This window comes from Caloenas nicobarica, chromosome 12 (genome assembly GCF_036013445.1).
Source record: "Caloenas nicobarica isolate bCalNic1 chromosome 12, bCalNic1.hap1, whole genome shotgun sequence".
Taxonomy (NCBI): domain Eukaryota; kingdom Metazoa; phylum Chordata; class Aves; order Columbiformes; family Columbidae; genus Caloenas; species Caloenas nicobarica.
The window spans coordinates 20,623,373-20,642,711 of NC_088256.1; the positions used below are offsets into that span (position 1 = coordinate 20,623,373).

Sequence of the window (19,339 nt, forward strand, 5' to 3'; positions counted from 1 at the left end):
AGTTGTCACTGATCCTGAGGCAGGAAGAAATCCTTCCCAAGATGAAGAACACCACTTAATAACTCTGCAAAGAACCCAAACTTCCCTGCCACAAACAGGAAGGCTGGGAGAACAGTCGGTGTGCAGCAAAAAGATGTAATTGCTGTAGGGAAGGACATAAATTCCCTAATACAATGAGACCTTTAAGTGCTACAGCAGGATGTTAATATTTTATGAGCACCAATGAAAAAACAGATGTGACATCCAAATCAGAAATCCAATGAGACCGATGTATATCATTACAAAAAGAGTTTTGCAGCAGGAGCAACAACTAAGAAGCCCAGTTTAATTTTCTTTGTGTCTGATGATGAAGAATAGTGTTCATAATCAAACTTACATGCATTTTTTGAACTCAAATGCAAGAAAATAACAAGAAGCAAAGAGCAGATCCCAGGTGGTGTGTAATGCTGCTGCTCCACTAAAATCTGCTGACGACTTACGGTAGGGAAGGATCTCGCATAAGCTCAACTATTGGAAACCATTCTTTATAACTGACTTTCATTTTAATTCATTTTTTTCCCCCCATCACGTTATTGTTTGTGTATTATGTCTTATTTATGTCATTGTATTTGCTTTGCAACCTCAATTTACCTTCAAGCCCCTTTGTGGCTATGACACATCCTTTAATTGCGTGAACATGTGCACTATCTTTTTTCATAGGATTTTACCTCCTTCAGTGCACAAGACAATTTGTACTTGGGAGACAGATCAGGCTTGTCCAGCAAATGAGAGAGAGGATGGAGAATAGGGCATCAGGTCCTGTTTACATGGCTATGAGAGATGCAGGTAAACTGAATTGTCTGCCGGCTTTTCCCAGAGATATTTCAGCCAAACTTCTCATATGCAATTGTTCCTTGAGTGCTGCTCAGGTTTGCCTGGATAACTGGGACTCTGGATCTGAATTTCCAGCAGTGATAAGCCCCAAGACCTGTAAATGAGCCCACTGAGGTCCATCTTTTGAAATCACGTTTCCATCAATGAACAGAAGTGGAAAAAGCAGAGCCCAAGGATCACAGGGAGTGCTCAAAATGTGTAGAAATACCTCTTTTTCTATCAAACTGTAAAACAAGGTTAATACTCCTTGCTCCATTGGGTTCCCAGGGATCTGTGGATGAGTTTCTAGTTCGAGGAGCACACACTCATACCTCACAAGAGTGAGAGAAAAAAACTTGAAATATGTGGATAGTTTTGTCTCCAGGTCAGGGTTTGAGGAGTCATGAGAAAATAAAGAGAGGCACCAACCAGAACAAGGACAGCATAAAGCAAATGTAGAAATAGCAGCTCATTTAGGGAGCTCCTCCAGGACAGAGGAGCCTCTGGGAAAAATAGAGACTGGCGTGGCAGAATTCAGGCTGCCCGGGCATCCTTCGCTCAGGCACCTCCTGACTTCCAAGCGCTCAGCTCTGCAGCGTTGGCACCTTTTCTCGTCACATTTTGTGAGGGTGATCTCTCCGCTGGACGCGTACCGTGGACTGTCAGCTAGCAGAACGTTAAGTAAGCGCAAGTGGGATACAAGCTGCTCTATCTCGTGTGCAACCCAAAAGACATCTGCTGCCTTTTTAACGCATTCATATATAATGACCCTGGGGAGCCGGATCTGCCGTCAGGACAGACTGACGTTCTGTTTCTGCTTTGCTAATTGCTGCTGCCTTGTGAATATGCTTTTGTCCCTCTATCCAAACCCTTCCATTAGAGGCCCGAGAAGCGGCAGTGCTGCCGCAGAGCCTGCTCATGGGCTCCCTGTGCCAAATCAAGGCAGCGCTGGGGAAAAGACATTTTCCAATTTCAGCTCAGGGACCTGTGGCTCTGTACTGCAAAGGACCAAGATCATGCTGGTTTTAAAAATCATTAACTCTCCCATCACAGCACTTGTATTTATACAACTGAATCCTTGGTTGTTATGTGAGTTACTGTAATATGTATTAATATTTTTATAACAAAGAAGTAATGGCAAATGACATCATTATTTTCTCCGCTGAGATTTAGGTCTGTCTCTTGTTTGGTTTGACTTCTTGTTGGAGCTGTCTGTTAAAGAAATTACGCCAAACTTCACGCTGATCCTGCCCCATTTAAATCTCATGGACCACAGCAGCAGCACAGAGACTTATCTCCTTATGCCCAGTTTTCCTGTGTCATGTTAGGAGAAGGAATTGGATGGTATACTGCAGATGTAGTTTAGTCTGGTTTTTATCGCTCTAAGCTATGTCATTTAGCAGAGCTGACTTCATATAAAGAAAAATAGAGGCTAGAAAGAACCATAGAAGCTTTCTAACTCCAAATCTGTTCTCTGAATTGAGATCAGGTATATTTAGGTCATCTGTCTAAATTGTTTTTTAAAATCATCAAGTCTGACTGGGATTCACAAGCTCTCCAGGACATGCACTTCCATGATTTAGGAGCTTATAATTGAAAAGTCTTCTTAATATATGATCTGTATATCCCATATTAAAGTTTAAACCAATGTTCTGTCCTATCTCTGATAGGCACACAGGAAAATTGATCCTTATCCTCTTTATAACACGGCAAATGCATTTGAAGAGTGGGAAACTGTCCTTTCTTGATCTTCCTTTTTCCTAAGCTGAATCAGTCCTTCAAGTTTTCCTCCCAAAGCAGTTTTTAACCCTAGGAAATTTCTTCTGGATTTTCTCTAGTTTGCCTATGTGTGTTTTAGCATGTTCAGTCCATACGAAAACATAACTCGAGATCAACTGAGGCAAGATAGAGACACCACTCCCTTCCAGTCTCCATTCACACCTGATAAATGAGAAACTAGCTCAGCTTTCCTACCTAACATTTGGGAGACAGAGAAGAGAAAGGCACTTGGATCCACTCTTGTAGAGGGAGAAGTAAAACCCTGCTGTGTTTTGCTAACCCCACCTTGCTGGAAGCAACGTTTTAGGGGAGTTAGGTGGTGGGTATAGATGAAAGGTGGAGGATATAGATATATAGAGAGGGAGGATATAGATGAAAGACTGCATCACAGCTCCAGCGCCAAAGAGACGGGAAACTAAAGGATATATTGGAAGCCCAGTAGGAACTGCTGGCAAAGCAGCCAGGGCCTTCCAGTCAAACTGAACCAAGAGGTGAAATAGCCCCACGATGGAACAATCAGCACAGCATCTGGGGCAACAGCTGGATCAAAACCGAAGTACACTGGCATTGCTGAGAAGGTTTATATATGGGTTGGGGGTTAATGAGGTAAAGAAGAAAGGATTCCCCTTGGGCATATAATGACTGTGGTCTGCTACCATCTGCTTATAGCAAGACACTTCTTCATTTTTCATTCATCCATTTAATTTTCATTCATTCATTCATTTAATTTCCATTCATTCATTTTAAATGACTGTATGGTAAATAGAGAGATAAAAGTACTGTACCAAGAAAACAGTGTTTAACATGTTCTGTGGATTAGCTCCCTCATTTTTTGAATATCCTTGGAGCTGAAGGGCTCTGGCTGCCTAGAGGGAATTGAGCTTTTCACAGTGAGGCCACGACACATCTAGGCAGGAGGAAAATTACCTCTGGCAGAAGGTAGCAGTTCAACCGGTAAACTCAAATCACTGCAGCTGGGAGCTGGCACTCGCTGTGCGGTTGTGCTTCTGTGCATGGCCTTTTGTCCTGAGTTTTTTTAACAAAATACTTTGTTTATGTGTTCTTTGTTGCTCCATGTTAATCCTTGCTATTTTGGAATGGGAGCTGACCACTTACTTAGGTGGCTCACTACCAAAACTGCTGTAACTTGACAGTCAAAGCAATACACTTCACATCTAGCTGGTGATAGGAGCAATTAAATGGCTTGGAAGCTGCTTCTTTTACAGACTGGCTACATATATTTCTTTCTGTATTGTGCTGTCATTCTGACCCAGAGGTGGATACAAAAAAAGACCCAAATAAAGAGCCTCGAAGCTCTTTGCTGTGCGTGATTCCATGGGTAGATTACAGAGCTCTGTTTACACATTAGTCATCACTGTCTTGGACAATCCATTGGGAAAGGTGGCATGAAGAGCTGAAATAACGTACTCAAAGCAAGTCAGTGGAGGAGACTGGCATAAAACACAAGTCCCTCAATGCCCCAGCCTGTGTGGAGGATAGCTGCTGCTCGGGCACAAAGCATTTCCACAGGTCTAAATAAGATGTGTTTTATTTCTGTTGACACATAAAGATCAGAAGCATTCTTACAGTGAGTGGAAGGGAAAGCGGACACAATGCTTGCATGCTATCAACATTACATCCTCCGAACTAGCACCGGCAAGCTGTGCTGACGTAGTTTTTTCTGTTCTCTCAGTGCTAGAACAGTGACTTATTACTTTTGTCCCTCTCTGCTGGCAGCAGGGATGCTCAGGCCAAGGAGCGTGCTGGCAATGCATGCACGCCACTGGCCACGTGGAAATCCACGGCATTCTCATCCTCGCTGCTGATAATGTACCATTTTCCCATATGCTTTAACAGAGAAATGGAATAATTAGGATGAGAAATGGAAGGAAAGAAAATCCTTTTCTGTAACTGCGGTGTGCTTGTAATGAGGAGGGTTCGGGCATCTTTCACTCAAGCAGCACAGAGATTTACTTCAGAATCTGCTTTCCCATCAGTGCCCAGGTTTGTCATAACGGCCTTAGAGACTATGGTGGAAAAAACAACACAGAAACCTACATGGAAAAGAACTGAGGAGAACAGAAACTAACCACATAGAATCAAGGAAACTCCAAGCTCTGTAATAACAACCACGGCAGAGCGAAAGCCAGCAAAGACAAAAGCTACACATGGGCAGTAGATCAAACACAGAGAAAAAATATTTAACATACTTGAAATAAAAATGCTTTAAAATCATTTCACAAATGAAACAGGTGAGAATTCAGAAAAAAATGGGTCATATTATCTTTTATTAATCAGGCTTCATTCAGCATTACTCGCCTTTTTAATGTGATAACTTCAAAATCCAGCTAAATGTAAATATTGATTCTTAAGCAATGTGTAAACCCACTTATTTTATTACAAATTCAAGGGACAAGAACAGAAGATGGTATTCTTTTTTTTTCTCTCTGTCCTGAGAGAACAACGGTCTTTGATTACCTTTCCAATGCTGAGAGTTCAGTCTTTTTATATCCTCATTAAGCAGGACAAGCTGCCATTTTTTTCTGTATTGAAATCACAGGGAAGTACGAAAGACTCTTGTCTAGATGGATTAAGGAAACCTGATTTGTCCTTCATTACTGGCCTTAACTCCAGGAGCTGGCTATTGTGCAGCATTTCTGGTTATTTTAATCTCCTTCTGAAAGGCTCTACTAACTGTGTTCATTAAACTTCATCAGATGACTCAACATTTTGTTCCTTTGAGTCATTCAGTCACTTAAAATTAGGAACACAATAGTTGCCATTTCACATTAGACTATATGTTCATGCAATAAAGTCTAGTTCTGGTGGTAATTAGCACCTGATGCTTATGGAGAAGGTTTAAAGGCTGTTTCACAACTCATGCTTGAGCTGACTCCCAGATCACTGAATGGGAGTTATTTGGTTTTTTAAATCCACAACATATTTCACATCATGCCTTCAATGTACCTACACAACTTTACCATGCATTTGGGATTGTAAAAGCTTTTTGTATTATAGGAACCCTGAGTTTAGGAACAGCCAACGCTGGAATCCTGAAGGAAAACTCTATGAATGCAGAACCACCTTATCAAGAAATAACTTTTTAAAAATCACAGTCTTTGCATGTGCCAATCAATTTCACATTGTCTCTTTAAGTAGCTGAAGAACATCAAGAGACCCTAAACAAATTAAATTATTCCTGGGAAAAATTGGTCTGAATACTGTCAGGAGAATTTTATATCCAGTAATCCAATATCTACTGATGGCCGACTGCTGTGTGGTGTTCACGTGCAATATGCAATGTGGTACTGTGAAAGTGAAAAGCAATTTCTGTTTGATGTCACCTGCGTTAATACAGTGGGTCACTTGAATTTAGCTATGAAGCTCTCCTGGAATCCTGAAGCGCTTATTTGGTGATTTGGCCATTTTAGTGAAAGGCGATGTCTGATTCTCTTTTGGAAAAAAACAGGCAGACAGATGACACACCTGGAGATCCACTCTCTCCATCATATGACGCTAAAAACTACCAACTACCAGCAGTGTGATATTGAGCCCAGCCTTTAACTGAAAGGCTCTGCAGCTCTCCGTGTGTGCTACGTTGCCAGTCCGGACATTTCAAATGGCTCAAGCCGCTGCAGCACATCAGAATTCCCATTTTCCTTCTCTTCTGTTACTGAATGAATGTCACATCAATAAACCCATTGCTAGTTCTCCAATTGCAAGGTCACTGGTCTTCTTTAAATAATGATTAGAAGGAGACACTTCTGACTTGCACGGTAATTAACATTTGCATTGCACGAGAGGTTATTGTATATCAGTCTGTATCTATAGGGAACATATGGGAGCACTGTGGGCCTTGATTTCTGGCCTGTGTAATGGAAACTTCAATTAAAATTCTGTTAATGCAGGAAACTGTGAGACTGTGGTGCACAACTGCACTTAACTGATCAGAGGATCCCTCTCCAATATTTATTAAGGGCCCCTGTACACTAGCACCAACTTGTTTTTAAAAAATGCCTGCGTTTCATATGCAAACACCCAACGTCAGTGTATCCAAAGACACACAGCATGCATTTTCCTCTCGAGCACAGTTAATATTCAGACACCAGAGAACAATCACTCACCGTCTTGATGGTTACCTGAATCGGCTGGAGACTTGCTCCGGCGCATGGGGGCTGGACTCTTTGCTGAGCTCTTCTGCGGGGTGGGAGAGGACTTGCTGCCCGTGGCGGCCGCGGGGCTCCCTTTCATCACCCGGCACTCTGAGGACACACACAGAACCCTGGTTATGTCCCTGCCTGCTCTCGCTGCCCACGGACACCAGGTGTCAAACACCCAGGGGCAGCTTTGTGCTTTGTATCCAAAGAGCTGTAGAAAACACCAACAGCAAGGGAAGAGCTGGTATCTCCACATTTTTTCCAGGGCAGAAAGGAGACTTTTTAGGGGGAGGGCAAAAGGAAGAACAGCTTTGCTTCTCTAGAAGAGGTGCTGAAACAAGATCACGCTGGCTCCCACCTCCATACCTGTGTCCTACCAAAGATTTTCTGCCCTTCCCCTTGCCTTGGTTCTCACCAGCTAGCGAGGACTACGGTTGACACTGACTGCATGAAGAATCAGGCAAAAAAACCCAGTTAATTTGCTGTAACTCTTCTATGAAGACCCAATGGTAGGAATGATGAGTGCAATTGATGCAGTAAGCCAGCTAACAGCTCGTGGCGCGACATAAAGGTCTCTAAGTGGCAGATGGGACATCTGCCCCAGGAGACTTTTGCCCAGCCGGAATCAACCTCTTCTGTGGTTTCAACAAGCTGCAACTTTTCAGATGCAGAAAGCAAAGAAGACAAAACGGTTTTACAAAACACGTCCTCTGTCCTGGCCGTTCACCCCTTTCAGAAAGGTTTGTACAAACAAGTCTAGGAGATTTATGTACTTAAAGACATGAGCAGATGAGAATCCCAACTGTGTTTTCTTAAAAAATAAATAGGCCAGGAAAAGTATAAAATGTAAACATGATCTACAGCATCCTGTAGAAGGGAACTGAAATGCTAACAAACCTCTGGGTGTCCCAGGATTTCAGGCACACCAGATCTTCAAAACCAGGGTTTATTTACATTAAGAGGTAACAGAAAAAGCACTTTCCACCTCTCAAGTTATTAACTTAGCCCAGTTAAGAAGAAGGCAATAAAAAGGGGATTTCCTTTTTGTCAAAGGCTAACTGGTCTCACCTCATCTCCTGCAACAGATTGTCCTCACCAAGATGTGAAAATCAGGTCTTTTTTACAGACGCGAATTAGATGTTCCACATACGGACAGTTTTTTATGGAAAAGTTCAGCTCAGCATGCATGGGCTGGACTGAGGGCTCCCTGGACTGGATTCCCTAATGGGAATCAACTAAGGCAGCACAGAGCGGATAAATAATTGGTCAACTGAAAACAAGTTGTCTGACCTAAATGTATGTGTTATTTATTTATATATCAGTATATCTATGAAAATCTAATTGCCTTAAATTTTTCCCCAGGCCTTCCTCATTCTCAGACAGCCAAGAGTCAGCCTCTTCTTCTTCCAGATGGTTTGCGGGAGAGTTTGCTGTTGGGTCATGCGGTAAATGAATATGAAGAGAGGCTGCCCTGTGCTCCAGGGATGCTGCATGGCGATAGTTAAACCTACAATGAGTTTATTTTCTCTCCTGCTAAATAGATTTTGGAAACTGTAACTCAGGGATAGAAAAAGTGTGGGGGGTTTTTTTCAACATACTTCACTTGTCACAGGTGATGGCACAGAAAGGCTTGTAGGGCTCCAGCACCAATACAGACCCAATTTTTTATACATGAAGAGCAATAATGAACGGGAGGGGGAAGAGATGTGGAAGGTGGACTATCCCTCCTTGATACTAAAGAATATAGCGTTTGATGAGACACTGTGCAATAGCCACTAGGGAGAGTGTGCAAATAACTGCTCCTGGTATTAACCAGCCAAGGCAAAACACAGGGAAAAATCATCTGCAGTCACTGCAGAACTAATATTTTTCAAGGCTTTTACATATAGTTGTTTAACAAAAACAGTGCAATGATTTGATCTTAGAGCACAACTCATTTGCCCAGTCATGGGCGCCAAATGCTATGTGAGATACACTGGAGTGCAGCCTCCCTGGAACAGAGTGTGTCTCCTGGTCCCCTGTGTGATATCTGTCAATCATATATCACGTGGGTATCTCAGAAACCAAGGGGGTCTCACAGCATGTCCGACATCTGTGTTTGGTCACCTGAATTACTCCCTAAAAAAATAAACCTAAAGAGTGAAAATACTTCATGTTGCTTCTTTTCAAGAGCTTTCAAATTTATTTTCTTCCCAGGGGAGTAATTCCTTGAAAAGAAATTCAGCTTTGCATTTTCCAGCCCACAAAAGCTGACTGAGGAGTTCCTCCAGCTCAGCCACTGGCAAGTGTCAGTCCACCAAAGGCGACCACTGAGCATCTTGAAACAAGGTTCTAAAGGTGGGAACCTGACTGAGCTGAAGTTAGTGTAAACGGGCCTCTAAACATCACATGGGGGGTGAGATTTCCATGGGCTGATGCTGAAACCACTGCGTACAAATGAGACGGAGCAACATTATCTGGAAGGTGCTCAGCAAGAGAAATTCTCAGGCGGAAGCTGTGGTGGGCAGCCAAGAGGAAAAAGATGACATAATCCTCTCTTATGCTATTTCTCTTTTTGCTTCCTGATGTCCCGCCAGAGTGAACATAATAACCAGCAATTCAAGGGCACGTCATCCAAAGAGGCAAGAAAAAGTACCCCACGACAGAGGAGATTTTAATAAGTGACATTCATCTGCAAGACCTCAGGACTCACAGTTCTCCTCGCAGCACCTGACTCCTAACAAGGAAGGACAATGGGTATCTAAAGGGAAAATGCTGCTGGCTCATAGCTCCTCATCTGCTTCTGGAGAGGTGCAGGGCACCCCTACTCCCCTGAAAATACCACTGAGAGCTGCAGTTACTCAGTGTCTTCCCAGCAGCAGGCTTGGATTATTTTTGCTAGAGAAATCCAAGCTGGAAAAGTTAGTAGTAACCAGGAATGTAGGCAGAGAGCTGGGCTTCCCATCAGGTTGTTCTGCCAGGATTGCATCCAAACTGTTTTACAGCGTGGAACTCCCTGTGGAGCTGTCTCAAACTGCTGAGTGTTAAAAAAATATGAAGCTCGCGTTACAGATTGCTCCCCCAGCCTGACACAGGCTTTATTCTCTGCTTGCAAAGTTTCAGCTGAACCTTGGAACCTTTCTTTCAATTACCCAAGACCATCAAATGGGTTCATCTGGAGTACACAGGTCAGAAGTACCAGCATCAAATAAAATCAGGCTTGCAAAGGAGTCATAAAAATACAGTGTTTAGAGATTAAAGGCTGCTTGACATCCTGTTATACAGCAAAGATCCTCTTAAATGCTGAGGCAGTTTGTAGCACACAAGGCAGCATGGGGCTCCTGTTCCCTATACAGGATACCCAGAGCTTTGGGAAATGAGCCTGAATGGTTAAAGACCATATTTTCTTCTAGTTTAAATGGTCAAAGTTCCATTAATTTACTCTTGCTGCTCTCACTGGCACCAGCAGACAGCCCGCACTGTTGGGGTGCACAGTTGCCAGGTGCGGTGGCTGGTAACTCCTACAAGCAAGCTCTGTATATTCTCTGAAATCAAAGATTTCATGGCTTAATTGATCATAGAGACTCACATTGTTACAGATCTGTGCTTGCAGTTGTAAAAGGGAGAAATAATGGTGCTGTCCCAGTCCCCTCCCCTAAAAAAGGAATTATTGCCCTTCTTTTTGAATCAGCAGAAGAAAGCAGTGGAGGGAAAGATTTTTCTTTCAATTGTGCTTATTCCCATTTTTTAATATTCATACATGTATGCAAGGACAAGAGTCCTTCTTCTGCTTAATTCTCAAGAAAAAGGTATCTGACTGCAACTGGATAAAATCGAAAAGATTTACACTACCAGATTTTGCAGTAAATGTCAGATGGTGTAGTAGTCCACCTATTCTGACAGGCTACTGCAGTTAGTATTTGCCCAATTATAATATCAACTGACTGTACAAGTATTGCAAAAAGATGTTAAATTCCATGTACTAGGTCTTAAAAAACAGAACAAAAGCATGCAGCATTATTATCTGATACAAGCAAGTGAATGGAAATCAAATAAACACACAGACTGGAGAGCAGTGTGTTTGGTCTTACCGCTTTCATCCAGAGAAAAGTCATCCTGTGCATAGCGGAATTTTTCTGGACCACAGGCAATGAACACATCATCGTCCCCAAAGAAATCGTGGAGACAGGTCACCTACAGAGAGAGCAAAGTAATTCATTTTATTCTTAATTGGCAACATTCTGATGTGGCTTAGTTTTAATATAAACAGGAGGGAGCTGCCTCGCTGCCATTCCCCCATCCCATGCTAATTTGGTCCTACTTCCCGTAAGCCCAGTGTACAACACAAAACTTCACTGGGCAAGTCAAGCGTAAAAGTGTAATTAAAAAAAGAGAAAAAAAAAAATCCCAACTACCTTGCAAATTCTCTGAGGTATGGCATTTCCAATCCATTCAGGATGACCAAAAGGTTTATCTGCACTGTTGAGGGAGAGGCCCAAAGCATCACTGGACACCCTTCCCACCCAAGCATCATATAAATCCACCCAGTTACAGTTATGGTAACTTACACAGTTACCAGTAAAATAATTGAAGTGATTACGCAGCAATAGCAAGACAACTGTGCCAATGGTAACTACACTGGACCAGTGGTAATAACACAGTAACTCATGTCAATGCTCTCGTGTTATCTCCACATACCTAAAGTTAATCTGAACCATCTCAGTACAACTAGTGGAAAATGTGCACATCATTGCTCTTTGGAGAGATCCATAAACACCCCAACTTGTCATCAGTATCTTGTAGAAAATTCCCTTTTATTCAGGTTCCTGGCAAGCTGGCAGGTCCTCTTCTGAGGCAAAGAAAGATGATGCTCTTCCATCTTCAGAAAATGGTTTGAAAACTCATGTGAAGTGGAAAGTAACACTCTTGAAGAGGAGGAAAATGTCAGAAGGCCCAACTTCAAAGCCTCTGTGCAGCTATTCTAGAGACAAATGTTCAGCACAGCACCTGCCTCTAAGGGACAACAAAGTACCTTTATCGGACTGACTTTGCCTAGAACTTCAGCCTGAGCTCCTGACTTCCCAGCCATATACTGAGTACTGGGTCGGGAGGAGAAAAAATGCTGATGTGCAAACACACCGGAGTAGAACTTCTCCAGCATCGGCCAGCCTGGTGCAGCCCACCAGCCACACCTCCGAGCACCTGGCTGAGCCCAGGGTAAACGTGGGGGTTTTAAAATTCCATTTTTTCAGGAGACCATTCCAAGAGACTGCAAGATTGGCAATGCTGCTGATAACAGAGGTACCAGTCTGACGGCTGATGTTGGCATGTCTGGGCACTGGGACTTTGCAGAAGGCAGCTGCATTGCAAGGGACGGGAGCGAGCTCTGGAGATAACCGCGGGGAAACTTGCTGTAGACAGCTGAATTTCCATATCTACTGATCTTGTTGAGCTGGACTGTGAAAAGTTAATTTCAAGCTCTAATAAATCAACTATAAAGAAGGCTTTTGGCTATCTTAATAAGGCTCAGTATTTCACACTGGTTAATATAATGTATAATTAAAGCACTGCCTAAGAGTGCCAGCTCTGGTTACGATGCCAAACATTAGTGAAAAGCTTGCTTTTCACATTGGCATGACTTTCATAATGGAGCAAGCTGAAATCTATGAAAGCTATGGCTTCGAACAAAGGTAGAATTTTTTTGCAAACCTCAGTGAATTCCAATTTCTGTTTGCCTAAAATTAGTTGGAAAATAGTTAACCTGTTATCCATAGAGAATTCTCCCACAGAAAAGATGACATTTCAAACCAGCACTTGGTATTACAGTCCTCCCCCTGAGGATGTGTGGCACTGATTCATTTGCAAATAATTGGGTTTGGCTCAAGACACAAGTTCCCATTTGAATGCTAAGTACTATACTTATGCCATGGAAAAATCTTATGGGCTGCTTAGCTCATCCTTCTGTACCGAAACCACTGCGCAGTTAAACACAGTGCAAAGCTAGATCATAACGGAAGGGTTCAGAAATTTTGCAGGCTTTTAGATGAAATCAGAGAGAACCCACAGGTGCTTTTTTTGTCTCCAGGTTTTAAGTCAAAGTGTATATTTTGTCCGCGAACTCCCCACAACCGCCACAAGCAAAAAGAAAAGTCCACGCAACCAAGAAAGCCTTCAGATCGAGGGTCCAAATGTGATGGAAAACTACCAGCACGCACATGGATAGGAACCTGATTACATGGCAAGCAGAGGTGCCTGCAATTTGCTTTGCTGCATTCCTGTCCCTTCAGATAGTAGGTTATTATGTGTATTATATAGTTAGGAACAGCTGGCTGGCTGAGTACTGGAGGTTGGTAAAGACATTAGTTAATCTACTTGCTGAGCTCCTAATATTCATGAAACAGTAACTTCTGTATTTGCTTTATCTTGTTTCCTGCTGAAACTTCCACTGTTAAAAACTCACCATAACCTGGTAGAAAAGACAGCCAAAACACAACCTCACTCCCATTAAGTAGTGCAAAACATTGCAAAATTCAGAAAATAAAAGGTGTCGCATATTATGCAGTTGTAGCTATGTTGCTTATGTTCACCACGTGTGTGGTATTTCCTTTTTGCCTTTTGATTATTAAACTTAAATCCTTGGCCATTACTGCATGTCCCTGAAACATGCCCAGATGTATTGCTGTCTACATAAAGCCACTGGAGGAAACTTTCTTTGTGAAAATATGTGACTTTAGTGATGGATCTCACAGTACCAGAGCCAGGTTGCCTAAGTGATGCATAGAGAAAGAAAAATGCCAGGAGAAGGCCCTGAAGGACATGAAGCTGAGGAGCACACAAGTGGGACCGTGGGCTGCTCTGCTGGGAAAGCTGGTGCGAGACCTTATTACCCAGTATGGAACGTTTCAGGGTTGAGCAAGGCCAAACCTCTACCCTGCATTAATTGTTTTAGGGGTTTTCAGTGAATCCAGAATAACCTTGTAAGTCTTCTTATCTTCATTCTTCAAAAGTCTTTTAAATAATTTTTCCTCAGTGAAATTTAAAAAAAAAAAAAAAAAAGACTAGTACAAGTCTCCCCCCAGGCAGTCTGGGCTGTTTTGAAAGTATAGGTTCTACTTGAGCTTACTCTAATCTACTATTCTAATTATATCCAATAATTAGTCTGGAATACCATGAAAACCCTGAAAGAAAGTTCACATCAACAAAAATTTACCCCAGCTGATAACCTGGAAAATCTTTGTTTATAAATGCTGCATTTTGCTCTTAGCTCTTAATTTATTAAAGCACAAGACATGACCGACAGTAGCCCGCTCGTGCAAGGACCTGTGCTGCTACCTGAAGATGGTGATTTTGTTGGTGACTGTTATCATGCACCCTTAGCAATGACACTAGAAACCATCAAATTAGAAAGATTAGGTCTTTTTCCGTTTTTAAGTCTACAAACTTATGTATTTATAACAAGAATTAAACTTGAGTATATAATTACAGTAGAAAGGATGAATAGCATTGATTTCGAAGATATATGTGCAAGCCTTTGTTTAAAGGAGGATAATATTTAATTTGAAATTCAGAATTAAAAAGACAATGCTGAGTTTAAAAGGGTCATACTGCATGAAATGTTTTCTCTGCAATTCCCGTAGCTTAAGCAATTCCAATGAAGGAAGGTAAATGTTCACACTCCAGTCAATGAGGCACAAATTTATTTCTTACGAAGTAATTATTTCTAATAGATTTGACGGTAACATTTTTCTTTGTGTCAAGGTTTATTTTTTTTAAACTTCCTAATATATTATGGAAGAAATAGAAGTTGGTAGAGATTAACAGAGATTTTAGGGACTAGAAAACTGTTTGCACTTCCTCAGGTTTTCGTTAAGTGTGGTTTCTTTTCTCATTCAATGAAATTCTTCTCTGCTTATGATAGAAAAACCTTCCCTGAGAGGACAGTATTAACTAGGACTTCCAAGAGGGGATTTCTGCAGTGACAATCCATTAGCGTCTGCTGCAGCAATTTCAATTGCAGAACGGAAAGATACAGCCTTCTGAGAGATGCTGAGCCTTCCTGTTCGCTTTAATATGGTAGCTGTAGAACTAAGCATTTTTCAGGATTTTGACAAAATGGGACTTGCCTCCAGCACCATTCTGGGTGTGAGCTCACAGTTTGCTGAAACACCTGTGATGCTACAGATTTTCTGAGTTCACCTGGAAAAGCAGCAGTGAATATGCAGGATATACACCTGCACAGCTGTGAATAACTGGCTATTTCTACCATCCTCCAAGAGGCAGCAGCAGTATTTTAAAACTGTAATTCATTATCAAATACAATAATTTAAAATGATTAGAAATCAAAAGCCTGAAGACTTAAGCTTTTGTCTTGAATCGCCTGCCCGTGCAGAGCCTCCAGTGCTTGGAAAGGGTGTTACGATTCACAGGTCCTTTTGTTCCCTTTCACAGAGTGCAGAAGGAGAGAGCTGGCTGTGCGCGCAGGGTGATGGGGCTGCCCGCGCTGTCACCCTCGACACCTGCCCGCAGAACATCCCCACAGCACAGCACAGCACAGGCTCCAAACACGGTTCGGCTGCTTTGGCTGCTGGACCAAGCTCTGCAGCTCCCGGGGCTGCTGCTTCAGCAGGAGGTGGCCGGCAGCCTGGAATGGCCATCACTGTTTGCCAAGATGACGGAGCACATCTCTGAAAAGGAATATATCACCAAGAGTTGTTGATGGAACTGTCTTTTTCACCTTTCTGAGAAATGTCGTTAGCAGAGGTTTCTATTTTTAGCTGATGGAGCCAGATGAGGCTGAATGATAAATGATCAGACACTGTAGCTAGCGATTATTCAGAACAGTGATTTATGTATGTAGTCCTGCTCCCAGACTGTACAGCTCTTCCTTATGCCATGGAAGGAGGAAAGACCTTTGCCTAAATGGCCAGCAGAGGTCTAGCAAAGGAGATTTGGAATAACACAACCACGGGTTCGACCTGCGGGCTGAACATCCTCCATCCTGGGGACTTTAACCAACTGCCTGACCCTGCAAGTCTTAGGATAAGTGAGGGCCAGTGCAAGGCTTCTTCCTCTGCTCCTCTTCCCTTAGTCATAAGGACTTTGTTAACTGTTCTCCCTGTAAGATCCCTTCTCTTTAAGAATTTAGACAGCAGAACAGAAAGTGGTACTACTAGATAGGTAGCTTGAAACTGTTCCTTAAGTTTCTGCAGAGGTAATGGTTATGCTCAAAGAGATGTCTGTTTGCTTTCTTCGAATCATCATACGTGTTCAGCCTGTAGGCTTCCAGAGAGGAAAAATTGTCTTCAGAAACAGCTCCCCTTAAGGCCGAAAAGACCATACAAGACAATTTGGATGCCATACACACATAAAGCATACCAAGAGCAGAACTAAGACATCCTCTTATTGTCCAGGGTGCTTGGATAAATAGTATAAAATTGAGCATACCCAACCCTGTGTTAGCTAAAGACAAATACCATATTTTAGATGCCTGCTCATGTCCGTTCTCTATCAGCACTAGGTGGAGCACATGAAGTCAGACCAGCTAGACAGGCACTGAGAATTAACTGAGAATGTAACTAAAATCTGTTTAAATTGTTTTAACTCAAACCAGAAATATGATGGAATTGTTTATACTCCAACACCTGCACCCCAAGATGAATTGGCAGTGGTGTGTTTATTTCAGGTCAGAGAAGCCAAAGTCCTAAATCACAAAGGCAACTGTGCTTTACAATTAATCAGCTGGGTGTTTGCAATCAATAAAGCAGGGTACAGAAACCAAACACAGGCACACTTGTGCACAGGATGACTCAGTGAGGTCATGCACCAGAGTGAATATTGGGAATTAATGAACATGCAGAGTAGACTTTAAATGAGCGGCTTTCTTTTTTCTGACAAACTCTTCACCACATGTCCAGAAAGAAAGAGATTTCAGAAGACTTAAGGGGTTAAGAGGATATGACGGAAAATAAAGATGTTGATATTGGAATGCATGGCACTTCATACTTTTTTTTTTTTGAACAGTCTGAAGACTGCAAGCCCAAAGCAGACACTGAATTGATTTACATTTTATTAGATTCTGGTTTCCTGCATTTACAAAGAAGAGATGTTTGGACTCAATTATTTCTTTAAAGTATGCACACACCCACTCAATATATTCCACATTTGCATTCACAGAAAGAGAATTACTCATCCGCTCTTAAGAAAAAATACTGCTTAAAATGGATAAGCAATAGAAAGATGAGCAGAAAAGCATGGATGTTGTCGTTCAAAAATGGATCAGGTTCGCTCCTGCATGCCCAGCCCATGCCATACAATATGTGCAGTTCACCTTCATCTCTACCCTCCAGGGTTCAGGGCCCATAATTTGACCTCTCAATAGAAGCATGCAGTGAGATTTCCATTCTTTAAAACATCATTCAGAGATGTCAACTTTTTCTGTATTCATGGAGAGCCATGGCTTACATTTAAGCCTAGACAGTTTGTTCGAAGGAATCAAATTCCACTCTTCTGTAGGTATTTTTTCTTCCTTTCTCACCTTCAAAAGAGAAAATTCTGGGCAAGTCTGCATGATCAGGTGTTTCCTTTGATGCGAGAGGGAATTTTTACACCTTTTTATTGATGAAAAATGCAGATCCTCTTAGGGTGTTTAACTACAGCAGGTTGATTACGGCTGCTTTGTGTCCACTTGGAGTATTTTGTTATAATGCAACTAAACCAGAGTAGGAACACCAGCTCCTAACCAATGTGCATTATTTCTATAATAAGCATTTGTGATGCTTATTTAAGTGGAATAAGAAATATTCATGCATGTATGTGCACAGCAGCTTCTAAGACTTCACGCATGAATAAACGCTGGTCTCCAAAGGGCTGTAGCACAAGGTGCCTATTCATTTAAGTATTGGAAATGGATAAGTTTGAAATAGAATAGAATAAAAAGGAAGGGGAGGGGGAGGTCAAGCTACCCAGCGGGAATGTTAGAGCTGAATTTAATATATCTGGTGAATCAGTGGTGCATCCAAACTGTGTGAAATCCAATTAGCCCCTGGAAGAAAGGTTAGTTTGTTATCCCCATTCCCCATACACATGGAGGGGGCTATGAAACAGATATTCAGGCTGTTGATTCCTTTTACCTAGAAGAAAGGCTTGTTCTTGCATTCATGAATGTATGAGGCTGATGATAAATGTGCTGTGCAGTTGGGGGAAACAAGAAGCACAGCCATCAACACCGAGATATAAAAGATTACCCTTTCTCCAGTCAGAAAACCAGAAATTCTAGGTGACAGTTTAAGACCATGAAAGATTTCCAGCACAAATTGCCCCAAACCAGACAGCACTTAAGAATTCAGAGAACTGCCAAACCATTCTTCCTAATCGTTCCTCTTGTCATTCTTGAGAGGAAACAGTAGTTCTGCACTTACAAAAGAGCATCAGAGACTTTGGAAGTGGCACGACTATACAGCCAAGGTCAAGCAACACTACTTGAAATGAGAGCCTTGAAAGCAGGAGCACAGGAAGCCCATCAACCTGCTCAAGGTCAGGCTGAAGAACCAATGGGCTGGAATTTCCAGTTAATGGGATTTCCAGCAACAAGCTCCTAAAACCTATAGCTGTTGCCAATCCTATTGTGCATATCTTCATAAAAGAGAAAGGCTCTTGTTCAGCTTTGTGCAAGTTTTTCTTTAGCCGCAACAACGGTACAGACAGCGATGGAGAGGCTTGGTAAATAGATCCTCACCCTGGTTAAAACACAAATAAACAGAACGCCCTGTACCAGGAGCAGCGAGCAGCCTCCTCCATCTTCAGGGAGCACATTACCATCAGCTGAGAACAGGCCTGGAGGGGTGAAAAGCTACACCAAGGATTTACTTGTAAGCAAGCTGGAAGGGGCTGGAGGAGACTAATATCGGCACCCTGGCCGTGTCTCACTGCTGGTCCCCAGCTCCCCCAAGGAGCCCTTATTTCTGAACCCCACAGCACCCGCCTGGTGCATGAGAAGGTCAGGACCAGGGTCCCCACAGCCACCCCTCTGCCTGCTGGCTTCTGGTTGTGGAAGATGGTGAGGAATGGAGGAGGTAAAAACAGGAGCACTGAGAACTGCTCCCATCCACACACGCAGTGGGTGTTGTCTGCTTAAAAGACTAAGACGACATCTCTGCTTTCCTTTCCCGCTAGAAGGGTGCCCTGGGAGAGTCTTTCCCTCCTCAATATCCTGTAAGTCTTCCTGGCTCCTGCTCCTTCTTCTCTCTTATCAGTCAGCACTATATGTAAATACTTCCTCCAGTTAATTATTTCATGGTCAGACGCATCAAGAACTTAATTCTCAACCCAAACATTTCAAAGGACTGTACATTGGCCAACTACCAAATAGAGAAGCCTTTGTACTTTCACCCACCTGGGTACAGTTATGGACTTCAGCCCAGTACAGCATGGCCAAAAATGAACCCTCGTTGGGGGAAAAAACTGATTTATTCATGCATTTCTATTTTTCAGGGATAAGTCCACCCATTCTGCCTGAGTCCTGCCCAGCAGGGAGCCCTGGCCGAGGGGCAGCGTGCCTGCCCAGCGCTTTGGGG

At 42.5% G+C, this 19,339-nt stretch overlaps 1 protein-coding gene across 2 annotated transcripts in view; it reads right to left on the reverse strand.

Moving 5' to 3' along the window:
* DCX (doublecortin) overlaps positions 1–19,339 on the reverse strand; it is an 81,065-nt gene that overhangs the window by 17,083 nt on the left and 44,643 nt on the right. The window contains exons 4-5 of one of the 2 annotated variants that reach the window (XM_065643194.1): positions 10,859–10,961; positions 6,771–6,893 (exon numbers count right to left, since the gene is read on the reverse strand). In XM_065643194.1, coding sequence (XP_065499266.1) covers positions 6,771–6,893; positions 10,859–10,961 — 226 coding nt within the window. Of the gene's footprint in view, positions 1–6,755; positions 6,894–10,858; positions 10,962–19,339 lie in introns of both variants that reach the window. The other variant, XM_065643193.1, reaches the window with a different exon arrangement.